At 46.9% G+C, this 23,097-nt stretch overlaps 1 protein-coding gene across 1 annotated transcript in view; it reads right to left on the minus strand.

Moving 5' to 3' along the window:
• Positions 1–23,097, minus strand: part of Adam12 (ADAM metallopeptidase domain 12) — a 317,008-nt gene that overhangs the window by 88,964 nt on the left and 204,947 nt on the right. The window contains exons 5-6 of the mRNA XM_042285092.2: positions 15,612–15,688; positions 2,790–2,976 (exon numbers count right to left, since the gene is read on the minus strand). Coding sequence (XP_042141026.2) covers positions 2,790–2,976; positions 15,612–15,688 — 264 coding nt within the window. The remainder of the gene's footprint in view (positions 1–2,789; positions 2,977–15,611; positions 15,689–23,097) is intronic.

Below are 23,097 nucleotides of genomic sequence, written 5' to 3' on the forward strand. Positions count from 1 at the left end.
GAATCTCTGCTCTACCTGTTCACCAGAGCTCTCCAAAATGACCTTCTAGGTGCCCGGGACTCCCAAGTATTCTACTTATTTGAAAATTGTTTTTTTTTTTTTTTGTACCGTCTTCATTATATGCTCACGGTTTAGGGCAAGTTCTTTCCCTTGTGCAAGACCATCACAGGACTTTTAGAACAACAGTGGGAGTTGAGGGGATGGCACCGGCATCCATGCCGTCCCTTCTCCATTGAAAGGTTCATTTACGTCCCCACATTAGCGGCACCCTGCATCATTAGGCTGCCTTCCTCATTTCTCTCCACGTCAATGTGACTGGAGATGATGGTGCCGATCATGGTTCTGGAGAGCTGTGTATGCTCAGGGAATTAAAATACGGTCAGCAAGTACAGACCAAGTTTGTACTTCTAAATGAAATGGGAGCACATTTGAGCATCATTTAAACTGTCAAGTTATAAATCATGCAATGTGGGTAACCGGCATTCAACCAGGTACTCAAAGCCAAGAGCCTGGAAAACAAAATGCAAATGTTCTACTTGTTTATGATGGGTGAAGCTTGGCTCAGTCACATCCTAGCTGGGGTCTGGACTCCCAAGCAGGCATGTTTGAAGAGTGAAATAAACATGAGAGGGGCTAGAGAGGCCGTCTCTGATTCCAGCTCTTAAGTCTGTCACTCAAGAGAGGTGGGGCAGGGAAGGAATGCAAGAGGGACCCTTCAGGAGCTGAGATGCTGCTGCTGCTGCTGCTGCGGACATTCTCTCTCTCCCTTCCCCCTCCCCCCTCCCTTCCTTCCTCCTTCCCTTCTCCCCTCCTTTCTTCCCCCATCTCTGTCTTTCTGTCTCCCCCTCCCTCTGTGTGTGTGTGTGTGTAGGTGCACATGCTTGTGTGAGCAGGTGTGTGGAGGCCAGAAGGCAGCTTCAAGCATTCTTCCTCAGGACATCGTTCACAGATTGGTTGGTTAGTTGTGTTTTTGTTTGTTTTGCTTTGTTTGAGACAGAAATGTTCACTGAACTTGCCAAGCAGTCTAGACTGGCTGGCCAGGGAGCCCCAGAGCTCCTCTTGTCTGCACCTTCCCAGAGCTGGGATTGCAAAAGAGCATCTGCGTGTCTGGCTTTTAAAAAATGTATTAGATAGGTCCTGGGGATCAAACTCGGGGATGCATACATGCACTGTACTGACTGGGCTATTTCCTTAGCCTCGTTTTGTTATTCTGAAATACGATCCCATGAGTTGGTTCTGTAATGAGAATGCCCTTGAACTCTTCATCTCTACCTCTACCCTTCAAAGTACTAGGATTATAGGGGTACACCATCACCCCTGGCATTTCTGGGTAGTTTTAAGATCCTGGAATTCAGATGGGCTCCCGTCCCCATTCCTTAAGAATCAATGCCAAGGTGAGCAATAGTATGTAAAGGGAGAGCTCTTCTTCCTATGAGGAGGCAGACAAACAGACGTTTTGAGCATTATACACAGACAATCTTGGGAACCATCATAGGGGGAAGGGTGTGGATCTCATGACAGAAAATCTGGATGGACAAGGAAAGGTCCAGAGCTGGGTGGCTTAGAGCAGTCTTGGGGAACAGACACTCTGCACAGGTATAAAGAGAATGCCAAGAAAGGGGCAAATACATGGAACATAACTCTTTTTGTTTAAACTTAGAGGGCTAGGGGGCCTAGCATGCATAAGGCCCGAGTTCAATCTCTAGGACTGCTAGAAAGCAAAAAGAAGGGAAGCAAGCAAGCAAGGATGGGTTAAAATGCACCAAGAAAAATCTTCACGGAATGTCGACCGTAAGGTGTACTGTTGGCTCAAAGTTAGATGACTGTTAGCTAAAGCTGGGAAAGACAACATGTGTTGAGGGATGTGAAGAACATGTTACTCTTGCGGTCCTCTCCAATAAAATGTTAGCATAGGGGATACCATACATTTGATTTTTAAATATTTCTTCTCAAGTGAAGAATAGGAAACACACACATAACACACCCCTACCCCAAATAAAACAAAAACAAACCCGCCAGGAAAAGGTTGATAATTTCATCTCTGGTTATAACCTAGCAGTGGAAAAGACCCTTTGCTCCTTGCCAACAAAGCTCCACTGTGGCCTGTACAGCCCGTGTGAATGACAATGAGCAGGTGCCATAGGGCCGAGTTGTTCCAGGGCATTATGGGAAATGTTGGTGAGGGGAGTCAGTTTGTAGCACAGACTCCGTTGACAACTCCAGTGCTGCAGCACAAACAGAGTCATGGCAGGAGGTCAGAAAGGCAGGCTGCTGCAGAGTCCTGGGGGACAAGGACAGACGGCGACAGCGTGGCCTATGGATAAACGAGACCAGTAAAATCACTGGAGAAGACTCCGAGGCCCTCTGCACAGGCAGGTGGGTCGAGATGGTCCATTTTCTATAGCTAGTTCTGAGATCCCGAACTGTGGACTAGCCCACGAGTGATCAAACTCAAGGTGGAGAATGAGAAGGCGTGGGGGAACTCATGCTTGCTTTGCTGGCTATCAGGCTGTCCCCTCCTGGCTTCTCCCTGCTGTCTGTGCCCCCTGAGCCTGATGATGAGACTTTACTTATCACGTTAATGAATCTGATGCTCACATTTGCAGGGAAGAGGGAGGGGTTTGAGTCTGTGACCATACTCTTCCCAGGCCATCCCCTGCCTCCTGAGGAATGGGGCTCACTCCATCCATACTGCATCCAGCAGCAAGCTTGATTCAGACCTCCCAGCCCTCAAGGTCTCTTCCTTCAGGCCTCAGCTCAAGAAACATGAACTTGGGATGCCCTCTTACCCTTCTTGACCACATTTGAGAGGGTTCAGGGGAGACATCTTCCATGGTGAGGCTGGACTGGTTATGATGTGACCCACACAACCCCTGGATGTTCTTCATGGTCTCAGCTGGGATGAGTTTGTATCTGTCGGTGGCATTTTTCATCGGTTCTAAGATATAGGTTTTATTTTCAAACACGATAAGTCCCCTGTTGAAAAGGTAATACAAACATTAATTTTTAAGGACTGTTCTTATTTATGATGAAAATAGATTTTTTTAAAAAAGATTTATTTTTACTTTGACTTATTCTGTGTTGGTGTGTATGTGTGTGTGTGTGTGTGTGTGTGTGTGTGTGTGTGTGTGTGTGTGTGTGTGTATGCTACATGTGTGTGTGTGGACCTGCGGAGGCCAGAAGATAGTGTTGGTCCCAGGAGCTGGAATTATAGGTGTTTGTGAGACACCCAACATGAGTGCTGGGAACCAAGTTCTGGTTCTCTTGAATGCTCTTGGCCTCTGAACCATCTCCCTAGCACCCAAAATAGAGTTCTAAATGAGATAGAAAATAAAAAGGGAAATCCTGGTTTATTTATATTTTCAAACTTTAGGAGGAGAAGCTACTTCTATACTTTGTGTTTGTGTCATTCATTTTGAAAATTGTTTGAAAACCAAGATTTCACTTGCTTCAAATATTTTTATGGTAAAGAACAGACTGCATTATGCCTAGTTTTGTCTTTGTTTGTTTGTTTTTTCCTCCCCGTCTCAAAGATATATTACTGTGAAAGAGTGTCTGGAAGAAAGGCCCCATGTGACAATAAGTCCATTCGAATTAACAGACACAGTTCAGAAAGCAAACCTTCCCTTCTCTTTTGAAAAGACAGTTTCTGTTCTGAAATAATTTGTCCTAGACAAACCTATTTTCTAAATCTTTGAAGGGATTCAGATATAAAAATGAGGGAAGATTTATAATGTTTTTATATTTTTTTCTTATTTAATCTGTGGGAGATGGACACATCAATGCACCCATCTTAGAACCTGCTGTGGACAGACTGTGACATGTTCCCCTCAGGCTCACATTATAACACTTGGTCCCCAGCGGGTGTCGCTGTTTGGGAACCTTTAGGAGGCAGAGCCTTGCGGGAAGAAGTGGGTCAGGGGAGTGGAACTTGAGGTTTTATAGCTCAGCCCTACTTCCTGTCCATTCTCGACTTCCTGACCATGGTGTAATGTGGCCAGAAGCTGCCAGCTCCCGCTGCCATGCTGTCCATCATGCTGACTGCATCCCCTTGAATTATAAGTCAAAGCAAACTTTGCCTCCCTTAGGTGGCTTCTTATTAGGTATTTTCTCATAATAATAAAAGTAACTAACACAGTACCCAAAACATTTGAGCTAATCCTTGGGTGTGTGTATGTGTATGTATGGGGCTAGCTTTAATTCCGTTGGGGAGCTCTTTTTTTTTTTTTTATATCTTATTGTGTGTATGTGCATCTGAGTGTTTGCACATGTATGTGCATGCTGGTGTGTGTGTGTGTGTGTGTGTGTGTGTGTGTGTGTGTGTGTGTGTGTGTGTATGCACTCATGTGGAGGCCAAAGGTGGACTTTAGGAATCTTCTTTGATCATTTTACACCTTATGCTTTGAGGCAGGGCCTCAGGGATCACCCATGACCAGTCACACTTAGACAGCTTGCTCCAGACATCACATCTGTACACCTTCCAAGGCTGGAATCACAGCTGCTATGTCCATTAGGCATTTATGTGGGTTCTAGGGATCTGAACTCCAGTCTTCTTTCTTACACATCAAATGGGAAGCCCATTAGAGAATTAAGGAACACTGAGAGGCGCCCTGTCCTGTGGCTGGACAAGGGCCATCTGGTGTCCAGTGGCTCCAGGTTCAAGCTGCAGCTCTGATACTTCCTACCCGTGGGAGCTTGTTTACTCTCCCGAGTGTCCCAAATTTGCTTTCTCTACCAGCACAAGGTGGATAACAGTAACTTCCTGTCATGATTGTTACACCACTCAGTGAGAACATTCAGCTCCATAGGTGTCCAAGTTACTGCTTAAATGGTGGCATCTCTCTTCCTTGGATAAGGACAGATTCACACATCAGGTTGCTATTCATGGGTTATTTCAAAGACTGACAATTTTAGGCAAGTCTTATACTGCGTGAATGTATCCTACCCACAGGAATGCTGGCCATCTGCTGCTCCGTGATATTAAATGCAGCATTCATAAGATAAACATTCTTCTGGGAATGACAATGACCAAACAGAACCCTGTGAGCCAACACTTAGGCTTAGAAATAAAGGTTTAGGGTTTTAAAATACATAGACAAAAGACCTCTGGGTAAGATAGCGGCTTAGAAGCCAGAGCAAACGATTGATTATAGTCAGGGAGACAAAGAAAACAGGGGTATCTCATCACTCCCTCATCAGCCCCCAGGATCCACCTGGTCAAAGCTACAATAAACTTCCTATGCCTTTGAACCTTTGCTGCTGCCACAGATGCAGACTCCAGCAAACTCCAGCAGTCAACTGCAAACCAGGCTAAAAGGCCTTGTCTAGAAAACTTGCAAAAGCTGTGTTAAGAGATTTTATCGACCGGGTCCCAGAGATCGCCACCAGGACCCCATTAATGTCCCAGTGGGAACAGTGAAACAGTGGGAGCCAAGTACAAGCTCTAGAAAAGGCTCTGGGCACCGCATAGGCACCCCCGCTGAGGCCCTGTGAATCAAGCCAGGCAACTATCCCCAGCTCAAAGAACAGAGCCAGATAGCTCATTAAGAAAACTCCACGCAGAGGTGGAGCTAGGAACTCACAGAAGAAGAACAGGGCTGCCAAAAATCACTATGGAGGACAGCTCGGAGCAGAGCACAAAAGGCAATGCAGTGGCTGTGCCGTACAAGACAGAAACCAACATCCAGGCCACTGACTGCATCCTCTCCTGTCTCTGCAGAGCGCTCAGCCTCCCACAGCTATTCCTTATCTCTGTAATACTCCAGTCAGCCTCGTAGACCAGCTGCATCCCCACTGCTTACATCAAATACTTTCTTCTTTCCCTATTCCTTTCCTCCTATTGCTACATCTCCTAAAGCCTAGAGGCTGACCTGGTTTATGATATCAGAGTATATATCTTTATACCATTCTGTTGCCTACCCTTAAATCTCCCTTCCTTTCCCCCAACCTGCCTCTACTATTCTACTCTTCCTCTACGTATGTATTCCCTATGTATTCCTACTCTTCCGCATGTTCTTTGTCTCTAGTTCTCATCTAGTTCTAACCACTAACCACTCACTGTGGTTTCTCATTTCTCTTTTTCTTCCACTCACACCCACAATAACTGACGCACTAGTATAGATGGTACTGTCTGGGCCTTTACTCTCTCCAGCCATTAGTATTTAACAAGGATCTGCTTTGTAGCCGCCCGCTACTCTACTGTCAGAGTGGGTTAACTGCTGGCTAGTGACTATTCCTGCAGTATCAAAACCACAGGGCTGGCCTGGAGAGAGATCCTAGTGTCTGTAAGGCCTGTCTGATGGAGAGAAAGCTTGCCCACCATGACTTTACTATGCCCCAACTCTTCTGACCTATACACCCCTCCACTGAAAGAAGAGAGGTACCTAAAAGAACAAAAACCTTAACCAACCTTCTAACCTCACCTGGGCTGATCCAAGTAGAAAGGCAGAAGTAACATGAAATGTCAGGACTACGTGTCTTCTCCCGAAGCAGCCACTCTATAGTCGTGGCTCCCAATGGAAAGGGCTCAGACAAAATTCTAGTCACAACATTCCAAGGAATGATTACAAATATGTTCAAACAACTTGTGGAGGACACAAATATTTTCCAAGAGAGCACAAACAGTTGACTACATAAGGGAGTCAGTTCATGATATGGAAGTAGAAAGTAACAAGATACTGAAGAAAACTCCACTGAAATGAAGACAGACATGAGAAACCCAGTAGATGAACTGAAAAGTTGAGTGTAAAGCCTCACGGACAGAATCGATCACGACAGAAAAGCCGGGTGTGAAGACAAGCAGAGCAAGTGGGGCAGTCCATCAGGGTCAAGGATGGATTGAAAAAGCGGATGGATAGAACATGCAAGAACTTGGGGACACACCACAAAACGGTAAAAAGGACAAACCATGGACACAGGAGGAGGAGAGGAATTTCAAGCAAGAAAGTATTTCACAGAAGAAAATAACCACGGAAGAAAATCTCCAAATCTAGGGAGAGAGAGAAGCCAACCCAGATCCAAGAAAGACACAGGACATCAAAGGGACAAGACTGGAGAAGAGGCTTCCTGTGCGCATCACACTTTAAAACAGAATGGACAGAACAAGGGAAGTACACCAGAAGCTTCCAAAGAGAAGGACCAGGCCACAGGAAAGACAAGGCCATCAGAACAATCGCTGCCTTTTCAATCAAAACCTTCAAAGCACAAAGGGCTTGGGGACGAGGTATTTCAAAATCTGATCACAACTGCCAGCCCAGCTTAATATAACCTGCAAAACCATCTACCATAACCGAAGGCGAAAGAAAACTTTCCATGATCAAGGCAGGCTAAAGGAATTCATGACCATCATCCCACTCCTCCAGAGAACACTGCGGGGAATCCTTGGGACTAAAGAGAAAGATAAACACACTCAAGAGGCTAGAGGAGGAAAAAACAAACCATGCTAAAAAGAAATTAAACAAAAGCGTAGTAAGAGACCCCCAAACACTGGACAAACCATGGACACGGAAGGAGTCTGTCCACAAGAATAGCAGGGATATACACATACCTGTCAGTAATAACACTGTCTACGGATAATCTCAATTATCCCATTAAGAGCTACAGACTAGAAGACAAGATTACAGAATTCTTATTTTGCTACCTCCAAAAAATGCACCTGATGGCTAAAAATAAACATCACCTCGGGGAGAATGGATGGAAAAAAGTATCCCAGGCAGATGGAACCAAGGAGAAGCAGGCGCTGATATTCTAATATCTGACAAGATAGACTGAAGCCAGTTTTTGTAGGAGGAGATAAAGAATGTCACTTCATGCTGACCAAGAGAACTGTCCATCAAGAGAAAACATAAGTATTTTAAATATGTATGTCCCAAATGCAGGCTCATCTCATTTCATAAAACAAACACATCTAGATCTAAAGTCACAGATTAACTCCAACACAGTAGCAGTGGGTGACTTCATCACCTCACTGTTACCATTTGACACACCAGCTGGGCAAACATTAATGAAGCAGCCCTGGGATTAAATGACATCATCTGTTTGCTCCAATTCTACCTTAGGTTTTGGGGACAAGGTCTCTCAATGACCCCAGAGTTTGCTGATTTGGTTAGGCTGGCTGTCCAGCAAGCCCGGGGGATGCTCCTGTGTCCACCTCTCCAGCACTGGGATGTCAGGCTTACACAGCGACACATGGATTTTTACATGGGTTCTGAGAACACACTCAGGTTCTCACGCCTGCAAAGCAAACACTTTATGGACTGAGATGTCTCCCCAGATCACAACTGTTCTTTCTGGCCGTATTTCCATACTCAAATGCTATGGAGGGAAGTGGGTGGAGTGATTAGGTATCTCTTGGGGTGAGCATGAAATACGCAGTAACTAACTCAAGGTGGATCAGTGCTTCTTCACCAACTCTGTTGAGGTGTCACAGGCAGTGGGAGACACAGGTCACTGCTATGATATCCACCCCCCTGAGTGAGGGGACAGCACCCAGGCATGGAGCAGTTAGAAGCCAGTGAGAGCTGTGGAGGGCATTAGCAGAAGTCAGCATGCCTGACTCTATAGAACAAAGGAGCCAACACAGTTTGGAAGTAACTGAAGAAGTCTGGGCTTCTTCATACTCTAGGACAGAAAAGACCATGTAGATAGCTTCTCACCTCCCCACCCCCACCCCAGACAGTATCTGTGAGCATGCCTAGATCCATGACCCAGGCACGCCTCTGGGCTACAAATATGAGGGGCAGCCTGCATCTCCTATGCTGAACAGCCTCGTGAAATAACACTGACATTTCTAAGTTTGTAATGGGTGGCCGGAATTTTTGTTCATTAGTGTTGACTTTAGGAAGCCCAAATTAAGAAAAAAAAAACTTAAAAAACAAAATAAACAAAAAAGAGAAAGTAGAAAGAAATACTACTGAAGGGAAAATACAGCCACTTTGCACTATACCATACGCTATCTGCTGCTTTCTTCAATTCTTACCCATTGAGTCAGCTGGGGAGAATGAAACATGGCACCATGCTCTAATCATGAGAAAGAAGCCAATCACTAAAAGTTTTTTTTTTCTGCTTAGTGGAAAGTTCTAGAAATTGTTACTTGGTCATAAAAATGTTCTCATATCTCCTTTTATCTTTTAAGTCATCCAAAGGCCAGATGTTGAGAAACGGGGGTGAAGGCCTCCCCTTTGCTCCGCACAGTTGGCAGCCTGAAATACAGCATAATTAAATAATTGCTTTGGACTATCCCGGGTATAATTAATCATTTAGCTGTAAAGAGCTCTGGAAAGAACAGTCCAAAATTCAAGCACTCGAGGTTTCGAGATGTAGAAATGTGATGTTCTCACAGCCCTCCCTGGCCCCAAGTTAGATAAGGGAGGCAATTTGTTTTAAGTTGGATGTCATAAATGTTTGATTATAAACTTCAAGTTGGAAGAATCTCAGAGCAGAGAATTTGAGTCTAGCAGATTTTGAAGGTGGGGTTCTGTCCTCTCTGGCAGGCAGGGAGGAAAGGCCTAAATCAAGCCGATGTGCCAGTGTTTGGGAAAGACAGAGACTGTGGGTACCTTTTTGGAGTCTAGCCTCCATATACCCATTCCTGTGGTGATCTTCATGCAGCTGAAGCTCCAGTCATCACTCCCTGTATCTAAGGTCCCAGGTAGCTCAAGGAAGATCTGTGTATCTGAGGCTTGTGTTTTTCGGCACCTGCTTCCCCATGGTTATCAGCCCTGCTGAGTGAGGAACGAGGCTCTCAGAACAGGGACCAAAGGAGTGAAGTAGAGGGAGAAAAAGACAGACCAGAGAGATGAGTGGCTGCAGGGAAAATCAACGGCCTTTCCCTAAGATTCCAAGTTGGGCCGGGAATGATGCTCAGGTGGTGACATGCTTGTCCAGCATGCACGAGCATTGTTCCTGTTTTAGCACCACATCGGCTTGGGCAGTCCTTGCTCTTGGGAGATGGGAGGTGAAGCTGGGCTTTAGGGAATCCTAGGTTACACAGACAGATTGAAGCCAGCGTTTGGCTACATGAGACCCTGTCAGAAACAGAACAAAATGAAACAAACAAACAAAGCCCCCATAACAATGGAAATGATTAAAGCATTGTTATTTTCCCCTTGAATGGACATGAAAAGGAATTTATCAGACTGCTAAGTTGGCTCTATTAGGCTTCATTGGGAAAACACGTCAGATCTATATTCCCCCAAGATTAAGGTTTTATGATGAAAATTCAGACTTCAGTCCCTGAAGCAAGGGTGCATCAGGCAATAATGCAATTTAATGTTGTTATTTTTATTGTTTACTTATTAGTCTCGGACAAGCAGGAATGTGGCGCATGGATCCTGACACCGCAACCCCCTCCCAATAATAAGACAACAATGAGGAGATACAGACTATCCCTGCAAGTTCAGTGCCAAGCTGCTAATAGCATTTCCTGAGGAAGGACTTTTGGTCTCTGTATCATGCTGTCAATCATGAGACCGAAAGGCAGCTGGCATGAAATTTCATTTCGATCCCTTTTTCTGGAAGAGCTCATGGGTAAAAGTAATATCCTTTCTCATGTATGTTTGATAAGCTGTGATGGCAGCAGTATTAGCTAATATTAGCAATATTTGCATAGGCTTATTTTCACAATGTGAATATCTCATGCACAAGCAAAACAAGCATTCATTACCATGACTGCCACAACCATGTGCCAAGTACTGAGGTTAGGCACAAAGCCAGCCAGCCCGTGGCTGCTGTTTCAAATGTATTGTGCCACCGGTGTGAGATGCATGACAAAAGATGTTGAAGATGAAACTATTACAAAATATTTTAAAATAGCTATTTACATGTTGAGTATCCTTAGTCAGAAAGCCCCAAATCCTAAATGTGGGCAGATCAGAAACACTGCTGGTCCCAGGTATTGAAAAATATATTTATTTTTGTTTTATGTGTTTGGATAGTTTGCCTGCACATATGTCTGCATGCAGTGCCCACAAAACCAGAAGAGGGAGCCAGATCCCCTGGAACTGGAGTTACAGACTGTTGTTGACCACTGTGTAGGTGCTGGGAACCAAACCTGGATTGACTGCAAGAGCAGTAAGTGCTCTTAACCACTGGGCATCTCTCCAGCCCCTTGCTCCTCAGGCATTTTGGATCTCCAGGCTCTTGAATGCATTGTCCTCTCTAGTATTTACAGATGTCCTGTAAAGCCGATGGCATAGGCCTGTTTCACTAGTAAAATGATGAATGCCCAAGTGAACAGAGATGTTTTGAAGGCTAAACTCTAGTACTGCTGAATGGATCACACTGAAGAGTCTTTGAAGATGTAATTCAAACCTCTCTCTCAAAATGACCTTGTTCTGAGAGTGGGGTCTAACTCTGAGGACCTGTCCTTGCAAGAGACACAAGGAAACACTCAGGGAAGAAGCAGAGACGGAGGCAGACACTGTGGAATGTCATGAGCACAAGAAGAGGGGTGCCAGAGATCAGCAGAGGCCACTGGCAGCACGAGGAGAGGCTGCGCTGAGATACATGCTCAGATTTCTCCAGATATGTCAATTCCATTTGTCAAATGATCAACAATAATATTGCATCCACACAGCAGTTATCCTACAATGGGCGTGTTTGTCTTGATTCCCAATTGCAAATGATTATTTTGGTTATGGTGGTTAGGGTCTTCATTGTCACCTGGACTGGATTTCAAATGGGCGAGGAGTCACACCTGAAGGTGTTTCCAGAGAGGTTTAACTGAGAAAAAGCAGCCCTAAGTGTGGGTGGCACCACTAAAAGCTCCAGTCTATGGCCAAGGGGTACATAGGATATGTCAGGAATGTTTCCCACACTGAAGGCTCTTACCATAGGACAGGAAGAGCCAGAGAAGAGAATGGACATACAGGGTGTAGACAGGTATTTATAGAGGTCCAGTGGTGCTGTAGGAACTGTAGGATATAAGTGTGTATATCTCCAGGGTACAGCTAGACTGGATGGAGGTTTCATGGAGCGGTGTCCCTTTGATTTGGCCTTGATGGGGGAGTTGACTTTGTAAAGGCCAACCAAGCCCAGGCAGCGGGGAAGCAGGGATGACGTCATGCAGCTCTCTCGGAGAAGAGGACACAGAGCTGAAAAAAGAATGCTGGTCCAGGGCTGGAGAAGTCTTCAGTGAGTAAAATGCACGTCATACAAATATGAAGACCCAAGTTCAGATGCTCAGTACCGAGGAGAAGCTGGATGTGGCATTGCACATCTGTACCCTAGCACTGGGGAGATGGAGACAGGCAGATCCTGAGGCCTCACTGACCAGCTAGCCTCCCTGAACTGGTGAGCTCCAGGCTCAGCGAGAGACCTTGCTCCAAAAAAATAGGGCAGAGAGCAACAAAAGACACCCAATGCCCACCTCTGACCTCCACATGTCCACCCACACCCATGTATAGACCACAGCGCGCGCATGCGCGCGCGCGCGCGCGCACACACACACACACACACACACACACACACACACACACACACACCATACACGTACACACATACACATGTGCACTTGTGGCTTCTAGGTCTAAATTGTACAAGAGGAACAACTATGAGCTGGCCAGAATTGGGTATAAGAGAGTACTTTGCCCGTCATTATGGATAGACTGCTGCACACCACACTTGCACAACCACTTCTCTCTGTGAATTGATGACACCCCCAGGTACTTTCATGCCCTTGTGTCTCCAAAACACACCATACTTAGCAGAAAATTTATCCTCATTCTCTTTCCTAATGTCTATGCTGGTGCTACTATGGATAAATACAGTTTTTCTTTATTTCCAGCCCCGATCGATTCTTCTGTCAGAGAGCTGTAGATTGGATGCCACGTTCTGCTTCTTGGCTTGAAAGATAAAGTTGACAGCATGGGTCTGTAACTTGTCTGCTAATGAGTGACCTGTGTGGGAGTGGCAAGGGGATCTGGCGGGGGTGGGGGTGGGGGGTGGGGGAGTTAGGGGCACAGTCAGTGCCTGCACAGCATCCCTCGGCTGCCAGTTCTGGAGTCTGTGGCTAGGGAAAGGAATATTTTTTAGGAGCGGGGATGGGAGGTGGGTGCTGCTGCAGACACAGCTGTGTCTGGGCGACTTTGCTATATGGGGATGACCTGTAGTTTTGTAGGAGTCTGTAGTGGTCAGGCAGTGTGTGGAAATAGACATTTAGTGGGCAGCCCAGGAAGGATGAAGTATGTGGTGGCTGAGTGGCATGGGGGTCCCCGGGGCAGCTGGCTCCCTTAGGGTATGCTGTAGAGCTGTTTCCTCTGGGTTGGGTATGACAACTGCCATCAGTACTCCCTCATGGAGAAATGGGGAGACTCAAGGGACTCACAAGACCTGAAGGTAGACAGCAGAAGCCAGGTGTGGCATGTGCTTGTAATCCCAGCACCAGACAGTCTGTGGCAGGAGGATCACACGTTCAAGCAAGCCTTGGCTACACAGTGAGTTCTAGGCTAGCCTGGGCTATATGAGATCTTGTCTCAAGAAATAAAATAGCAGTTGGGGGGTGGTGGCGGCACACCCTTTTAATTCCAGTACTTGGGAGGCAGAGACAGAGGCAGAAGCAGAGGGCAGGGGCAGGGGCAGGGGCAGGGGCAGGGGCAGGGGCAGGGGCAGGGGCAGGGGCAGGGGCAGGGGCAGGGGCAGGGGCAGGGGCAGGGGCAGGGGCAGGGGCAGAGGCAGAGGCAGAGGCAGAGGCAGAGGCAGAGGCAGAGGCAGAGGCAGAGGCAGAGGCAGAGGCAGAGGCAGAGGCAGAGGCAGAGGCATAATAAAATAGCTAATCAAAACAAAACAAAACAAGACAGGTAGACAGTGGGCCATGGGTGAGGTAACTCTTCTGTAGTAGCTATCTATAAATTGCACAAAGGATTTCCCTGTGATGCAGCTGCCTTTGAGTCACCCATATCTATAAATAACCCCAATGCAGGCCCTGGTTCACTCAGCTGGACAGTGGTGGAAGCCCTTCTCAAGTCCATGGATGCCTTCTCTGTCTGGAGTGCACAGACAATCGCAAAGGAGAGGAGCCTCTGTGGACACAGTCCTAGATAGTCAGTGACAAACACTCAGAAGGAAATGAGATGTGCTAACCACTGGGGAGGCTGTGAAGAAGTGAACCCCCATTCTCTGTGGATCACCATGACAATCGAGGAAGCTCTTTGAAAAAAACGAAGGGTCAGGAGTGTGACTAGTCCCAGGGTAAGGGCTCGTGCTCTCCTGGCACACACCAGCCATGCCCTCTCTAGCCCTCACATGACAGCCAGTTGGTGCTGAGAACATTGCTGACTAAAACTGAGAAAATGCAGAAACCACCCACACTCACACCCTCATGTGCACAAGAGGGAAAAGTGAGATGTACGTGTAAAATAGAACTTTATGCAGTAGGTGAAGGAACAGACCAACCCTACATGAACCAAAGAGAACCCTGTGTGGAACGAGAGGGGGCTGCAGAATGAGATGGGTTCTTTCTCTCTCTCTCTCTCTCTCTCTCTCTCTCTCTCTCTCTCTCTCTCTCTCTCTCTCTCTCTCTCTCTCTCTCTGTGTGTGTGTGTGTGTGTGTGTGTGTGTTAGGCTGCTGATCGCATGTGTATTGTACGCATTATGTCATTTATGTGTGTGAAGCTGTGCTGCACTGTTGTGTGTCTGTATGCTGTGATGTATGTGGGGTCTCATTCTCCCTAAACTCTCACAGAACTCACGGAAGTGGTAATTACTTGAGACATACAAAGCACAGCCCGACCCTGTCATTTAAGCTGGTACATTTTTGAGGTCCTTCTCTCTCCTTCCTTCCCTGAAGCTCCTCTCCAGTGCCCTGGCCCCAGCCACTTAGGACTTTGAGGATACAAGCTGACAGTTCACAACTCAATACACAGATGTAGTGAGGAAAACAAGGGCAAGAGTGGAAATTCATGGGACAAGTAGCTTCTCCAGAGAGCACATAAGAGTCTACTGGTGGTGACTGGCTGGGACTTGGAAGGACAGGGCTGAGAGTAGGTAATCCCGGGGTGTCAAAAGGTCATTGGCATTCTCTACATTTATCCATTGCTCATCAGTGAAACCCCTCAGGTAGGCCTGAAGCCAACTCCACTCGGTCAATGTTAAATTATTTCTATTCTTTCCCAGTGAGAAGGGGCCTTTAAATCTGTTTTGATTAAGCCAGCACCTACAATGTTAGTAGACAATGTCTTATCTTTTAGCACTTGGAAGTTTTAAGCAGCAGGGTCACAAACACAAAACATCGGCCATGCCTGTGTTCTTTCATTTTTTTCTGGCTGTGCTGGCGACTGGATCTGTGGCTTTGTGTAGCTCGGCATTTTTACCACTGAGCCTTAACCCCAGTCACAGGCCGTGCTTGGGTGCCTAAACTCAGGGACTCCTCTGGTTCTCAGGCCCCCACCCCTATGCCCCAGCCTGAGAACAGAATTTAAAGGGGGGAAATGAAGGAGCTCCTGGGCCAGCTGTGCTATGGCGAGCACCAGCACAGGCCTGCTCCCTCTTGCCCAGGATGAGGGGCACCTGTGCCGTGAGGCCAGCGTCTGCTCTCAGGGCCTTGCAGTGAGTGCAGAGAGAGAGGGTGGTCTACAGTTGGTTAAGTCAGAACATCCATGGTCATGTCCACTTACCTGAGCCCAGAACAGGTGCTGAGGCTGACCACTGAAGCGGCATCCCCTTGCACGTGTCCGTGGTAGTAACAGTGATCCTGAAAGGGAGAGGGGGAAATCAGGCCACACATCTTGCTCCCACTTAGAATAACCCAAATTCCTCCAGTCTCCTCTCCTTGCTTCAGCTATAGGACATGTTATACCATATGACACATGTTATGTCACATTACATATACATATTACACTTAATGTTTACTGCTCAGCCCAGTGTACCTTCCCAGGGTCTATGGGTAGGTATCAGACCTGCTTAGAGATTATCAGTAGGGTTTTGACGAGCCTGACTGGCCTCCGCTCTCACCTGCCACCCCCTGGGAAAGCACTAATTAATGGCCACAGTTGTACAAAACGCAGCAGCAGAACAAATCACACTGACATCCTTGGTTTACCCTCATGTAAATTGTCTCTGGTAATGGGATGAGGAAACGGATGGGGTATTTAAGCACACTGTGAAATGCAATAAAACCAGGCCTGAATCGATGGCTTAGGAAAACAGCAGAGCAGATGGGGGCTAGTGAAGAATGAAAGAAGCCATCTCCAGAATCACCCACGTTTAGCTCAGCAGGAAGGTCACTGAGTGAGGTCTCAGAAGAAGGAAAAAAAAAAAAAAAACAACCCTGTAGGATACTTATAACATTCCAAAAAGCAACCACAGCACAGATGCCTCCTGGGAAGACAGAGCTCTGTCCAGATTCGAGGTAACTATGCTGTTGAAAAAAAGGCTGGGTCACAGCTCCAATTAAGCAGCTGATTGGTAAGGAATGCCTGCTCACACTCAGCACTCCTCATCCAGGCATTCATGATGCTAGCAACATGCTGGCCCTTTGCAGGAAAGGGACCATCTCTTCTAAGTGACAGTCAGGATTCAGCCTGCCTCCACCATACCCACGTCAGCTCATAGGAACCTTACTCTTGGTGGTGACAGTCATTCACAAAAACTATCTCTACTTTGCTAAGAAAAAAGGCAGTGGCTAAGGGCATTTGCTATTCTTGTTGAGGACCCAGGTTTGGTTCCTAGAACTGGCTTGGTGCCTCATAACCATCTGCAATTCAGTCCCAGGGGATCTAATCTGATACCCCTTTCCAGCCTCCATGGGCTCCTAAATGCATATGGTACACACACACACACACACACACACACACACACACACACACACACACACACACACACATTAAAAAACAAACAAAAAAGTCCAGATGAGTTTGAGTGACAAAGAGAAAGCCATGACATCATGAGGAATTGGCTAAGATCATCTCAACAATGTAAGAAAGGAAAATTCTTGGTCATTCGAAAGGCAAAGGATGGAGGGAGCTGGAGAGGCTGCAGGGAGATGTGGTTTTATTTGAATCTTTCTTACTGATTTTAGAGTCACACACACACACACACACATTCAGGATATTAATAGTTTAATCTCAGAATTGTGTAAGAAAAGTCTTCTAACTGACTATTATTATCCAGAGTTTCTGGTTTTATAAATTCAAATCTCTTCCATGCATCCTGCCCCCACAATTTTCTGTATTATTAAAGGCAGTTTTCTTTGAGGTTGAAGGTACATAGTTCTTATTTTCTTCTGTTTACATGGTCTTGAGATTGGCTCTTTATTCTACCCAAGATTTATTTCTGTTCTAGAAGTACAGGGTGTGTACAACTTCCCCTACACCAAGGGCAGATGTTATCCACCACAGCTCATCAGTTTTCTCACCGACACTGCCGTGTGCTGTGTCCGTGACCTTTCTTGTTTCTGTGGCCTGATAGAAACAACTTCATGGAGAAAGGATTTCTTTCAGCTCCCAGTCCATCACGGCAAAAAAAGTCATGGTGGAGTTCTTGGCAGCGGGAGGCTGCTTGCTCACGTGTGACCTCAAGGAAGCAGAGAGTGGCCCAACCCCCTGCCAGCAAGGCCCCATGTCTAAAGGTTCTACAACCTTCCCAAACAGTGCCACCAGTTGGGGACTGAGTGTTCAAGCCCATGAGACATCCACACCAGAGCATATGGGAAAACTCAGGGTATGGCCATGGCTCTTCTCTGTTTTATAGTCCACCGAGGAATGCTCAACTGTCCACTCCTAAGCCAAGACCACTCTTTTAATTACAATTGCTTTACATGACAATTGGATATCCTGCAGAGCTAATTCTCTTTTCAAGTCAAGACTTAGTTCCCATACCACACATCTCACTATTTTAAAGCACACCATGTCAGCACTTTATGGTGTTCTGTTTAGAGTACAGGGAGTACCTGAAGTCCTCCGTCACTGAAGTCCATAAAGATGCACAATGATCACCACTATCTAATTCCAGAGCGTTTTAATGACCCCACAGAGACACTTGGAGCCCAGCAGTCCCTCCCCAGCACCCCTGGCAACCACTAGCCTCCTTTCTGCCTCTGTGGATTTGCTTGCTCTGTCCATTTCATGCAAATAGAAGCCCGAGATCCATGGCCTTGTGCCTGGCTTCTTTCATCCGGCATCATGCTTTCCAGGTTCTATGAAGAACCCTGCTTTTTCCTGTCTAAGAGCATTTCACTGCACACACTGCAGTATGGACAGCTGGTGTCCTGAGGAATTACCTCAGGGGAAGGAATTACCTGCAGATGGAAAACTGCAGAGGCGGTGGGTAATGGAGAGAGCACACAGTCAGGAGGAGGGAAGGAGATTCAGACACAGGTGTGTGGAGTGCCTGGTGATCTGTCTCTCCTCCATGAGATTGTCCTCTTCAATAAGCAGTGGCTTAGTCCAAGAAACCCTGGGGTGGGGGTGGGGGAACTGAAAGGGACTGGAGCTGCCCAGCCAGTCACATCGGATATCTAATAGAACACCAAGGAGGAGAGACATGGCTGCCAGTGTGCTTCCCTGTGTGGCTCTGCCTGCCTCTCTCTCTCCCCCCTCCCTGCCCCCCTCTCCTCCCCCCGCCCCTCTCTTTGTAACTCTCAGGGGAATCATGTAAAAATTTGCTCACCATGGGGGATGCATGTAACTGGACTGAATTATCTCGGGGCATCAGGGGATCTTGGTCCCCTCTCAGGCCAGGATGTACGGGGTGGGGTGGGGGATTCCGTGACCTGCAGGTGACTCTCCATAGGAAGGGACAGTCACTGTTGTTCTTGGAGTCTAGGATGCCTGGGTGACCAGGATCACTGACCTTTGAGATCCATCTCAGAGTTTCCCTTCTTGGGGGAGAGGGTAAGAAAAGCCAAGTGGTGACAATAATTACCGACTTCGGAAATTGGAACCTCGTCTGAGGCTCTGTTGTTAATGGATTATTTATCAAGTGTAGGTTCTAATTAAATATACAGGAATACAAGCCCATTAAAGCATGAGCTGAGAACAAATTAGTATCAAATTAATTTCCAGTCCAATAACTTGAAATATTGCTTTTATGGAGGAGGGGAAGTGGGGTTCAGTGTTCATAAGCCATTCCTTGAAGTCAACAACCTGACTCATCCTGGTTGTCACGAGAGTTCACAACTTACTTCTCAATGTACCTGAGTTAGACAGCTCCCAGAATCCCTTGCTCACTCCTAACAGGCATTAATCTCTTCAACTGCAAACCATGGTTACCAGATTCTCTCAGACAATTCCAATTTCCTGAAATTTAGTTTTTTTTTTTCCAACATGACTCACCACATGCAAATGAACATGATTTCATTTTGATGATGGTGTGAGTCACCGTCTGGATAATTTCATGACTCAGAAAGACACAGTTGGTCCCTCCATGTAGCACATTATTGGTTGGGAAAGTGGATTCTGGAAGTGGCAGAGATCACTGGGGGGTTGACTCCCAAGGCAGGGTCAGAGGCAAAGGGGTCCTTACAGGTTGTACCATGATCAGAGACCAGTAAAACCCACTCTGGTCCACAGGCCAGTGTGTGCCGGCGTCTGAGGTCAGGTGGTCCCTATGTAATGATCTCATATGCGGGAACCAATCAGATCTTCTGGGTTTGTGAAATTGGCCCAGAGACTCTGAATGTGGCACACAGCCGGAAACACGACAAGCAGCCAGTGTTCAGAAATCTGTATCCCATCCAGGGAGCCCTGGGTCTGTATTACCACAGTGGCCCTTGTGGGGTATCTGTGGCTACTGATCTCTGTACAGCCTTTCTCAGCCCTCAGTCCTCTCTTCTCTCTGATTGCCCCCGAAACATCAAACTGCATGGCTTCCCAATCTAAAGATGCTTCTGAATGAGCCCATGCCCTCCTAGGACCATCGACTTTACTTCGTTCTGCTGAGCCAATGCATTCTACTTCTCCCAACAAAACCTCATGTGGAAGAGAGTCCTGAACATGCACAACCACAAAATTACATCTCTCCCTTCACAAAAGCTCTAACTGTGCATTTTATATACTTATTATTTAACCGAATGCATTTCCCCACTCCAGTAAAACACCGTTTTCCTTCTGTTTAATACTATCAATCAAACCTAATGGTGGGTAACAGGAAGCCGGAGTAACAACTCTTGAACCTGAAAATTGGTAGCCCTCAACTCCATGCCCTGCGGGAAGTCAAATCAAACCCCTGCCACCCTCTCTCCATGCACTAGCAAGAAAGGGATTTTATACGCTGAAGTGGTAGCAAAAGGGGCCCCGACCTTGCAATTTAAAATGACTTCTAGCAGACAGAGTCTGTGAAGGCATGCTGAGAGAATGGCGTTTTCAATGTGCTCCCAAGGGTCTGGGCCACCCCTGCCATAGGCAACATGGTGAACCCCTTTGATTCAATGCTTAAAGGCAAGATGTTTTTAGCTGGAAGGAAGCTTGGGGCCATCTGAGGCCACTCTTACTTTTCTAGCTAACTACTTGCCCAAAGGATGTGGAAACTGAGGTCATGATTGTGAAATTGTCATTAATGGTCACAGAGGTGGCTGATGGCAGGGCAGGACCTCAACACAGGCCTCTCCACTCCAGGCAGGCTTCCCACTATGCCTCACTGCTAGAGACATATGCCCTGCCCCCTCCCAAGCTTCGACATTTGAGACTAAATCTCCCCCTACAATGGAAGCTTACGATCCACACTTTGCTGCAGGGCCTCAGCATGACATCACTCATGGGATCATAGAAGAAAGGAGTCATTTCCAAAGGTAGAGAAAAATCTGCAGGTGTGTGTGTGTGTGTGTGTGTGTGTGTGTGTGTGTGTGTGTGTGTGAGAGAGAGAGAGAGAGAGAGAGAGAGAGAGAGAGAGAGAGAGAGAGAGAGAGAGAGAATGAATATATGTATGGATGTGGTGTGTGTGCATGTATTCACGCCAGTTCACATGTCACCAGGTCAGGCTTTTAGTCTCTCATACAGAACATCAAACTCCTACAGGAGCACATGCCTCCAGTAAAGGGAATGGTGGCTTTGCAGCCTGTGTGTTGGCAGAGCTGTCTGCCCCATGCTTAGCCCCGAGTGTGTGGGCACAGGGTGGGACTGTTGAGAAGACAGTGGGCACACCCATCCTCCCGGGGCTATTGCTGCTCCCTGCTCTAACAAGTATACCATGCTTGGTGACCCACTGCGCAGACCTAACCTCAGGGGTCCCTGCAGTTGCCCAGCTGTGCTGGAACCTATGCAAGAGGACTAGGGAATCACACATGTGCTCTTTACGACCTCCCGCTAAGTCAAGCCCAGAAACCGTGGGTCTGCTTGTGATGCCACAGAGATCAACCTGGGCTGCGAGTCTTGGGTTCAGACTTGCAAGTCTCAGTGTTTAATTCATAAAATGGGACGGCTCTTAATTGCTTAGGGTTTTAGAGGTCCAAGAAACATAGCATGGGGAAGTATTCTATAAGATGTAAGTCATTTTCATGAATACCAAAATAAGCATGTGCTTAAGTCAACTATGCTGTACGCTTTTTCCCATCAATGGTATTCCCATGCTCAGTGTGTTTTTATGGGCACAGCATGGCAAAGAACTGTCATAAGGGACTCGCACCATAGTGGCTGGCAGATTTTCCAAAAGGCCTGACTATGTGTAGACTTGATGTCTGCACTTTACCTGCACACTGCATGTTTGGTGAAGCACTCCAGCCAAGCTAGGATTTGGACCGACACCACAGCTGCTCTCCTAAGGCCTACAGCTACTGTGCCTAAAGGCCCATCTCCAGGAGTTCCCACTAATGCTGATACCTTCAAGAGTAGGAAGGCCACCACAGCCTGTACATGGCCTTGGCAGCTCCATTGGTAAGCATACAATGCCCTTGTCCTAGGCATATTTTGTCACTTGTGCACAGCCTGTATATTTCCCCAGGAAAGGGCCGTGTCCTCTTCCATTCTGCAACATCAGCAGCATGCTGAGACCTCCTGGAGCTAGGCTAGGATGGGCCTCACAGCCACATACTCGGGGCTCCTCTAGAGATGCTTCTGCCACCTCACTCTGTATTCTTCATTTCTGGGGTTGCACTTTGTTGACAAAACTGGGGGATAGGTTAGTTCTAAAGACTGCCACTGGGGAGAGAACAGATAGCTGCCAGAGATAAGGGCAACTGGAACTGTCGGGAGATAGCCATGCATGGAGTGCAGGGTGTGGAAGATGATGTATACCTGACTGTCTCTATAATGGGATGATGTGTTTGTTCACTCTGGTGCATGTAGGACCTGTGGACATTCTCTGACTTTCTTCTCTCCTGCAGCCTCATCCTAGCTTCTCAGATGCCCTCTAGCTACAGTGGATTATGGATGATTCCCCCATGTCCCATTGACCCAATATACTAATCCAAACCAAATGTTGAGGACTCCACTCATGTTTCACAGAAAGCAGTTGCCATGGAAATGGATAGGGTGCCTCCCAAACACTGCTTTTGATCGAGATATTGCATTTCATCACTTCCTTGATGGTCCATCCTAAGCTAACATTGGCTGGCCCTACCCAATGTTTCTCAGCAAAGACTTCTACAGTTTTTCCCCCATTGAGAACACAGTTGACACATGGATCTTTTTTGAGTAGACCTCATATAAATGTTTGGATGTCCTGCCTTCTCTCCATCTCTATATGCTTGGCCTTTACAGCAGAAACTGTCTACCTGACTTGCAGCTCATCCAGAAGGACCACTTGCCTTGTCCAGCCGTAGCCCCTCTCATGCCCTCAGAGCCCCCAACATGCCCATGACACCCTCAAAGGGACATTTCAATGGCTCCCAACATTCTTCTATTATAACTTTGGTCTCCAAGTCACTCTGACCTTGGTCACCTTTAGCACATGTCCCATCCCTGGGTAAACTCTGTGACAGTGCCCTGGGTATATGCCTCCTCCAGCGTCAAACTTTGGTCCACATGCTCTTTCCTCCTCCATGCAGCTTTCCCTGAGCCCTCAGACCAGATCAAGCCCTCTTGGCTTTTCCTTCAGTGCACTCTGCACAGATATGGTTGGACCCATGCCTGTCTCCATCTTTCTTTCCTGTGGGTCTCCTCACCTGTATTTAATCCCTGCTGTATTCTCAGTGGTGGGCACAGTGTGGGGCTCCAGCAGTTGGCCAGT

This window comes from Peromyscus maniculatus, chromosome 1, assembly GCF_049852395.1.
Source record: "Peromyscus maniculatus bairdii isolate BWxNUB_F1_BW_parent chromosome 1, HU_Pman_BW_mat_3.1, whole genome shotgun sequence".
Classification (NCBI taxonomy): Eukaryota; Metazoa; Chordata; class Mammalia; order Rodentia; family Cricetidae; genus Peromyscus; species Peromyscus maniculatus.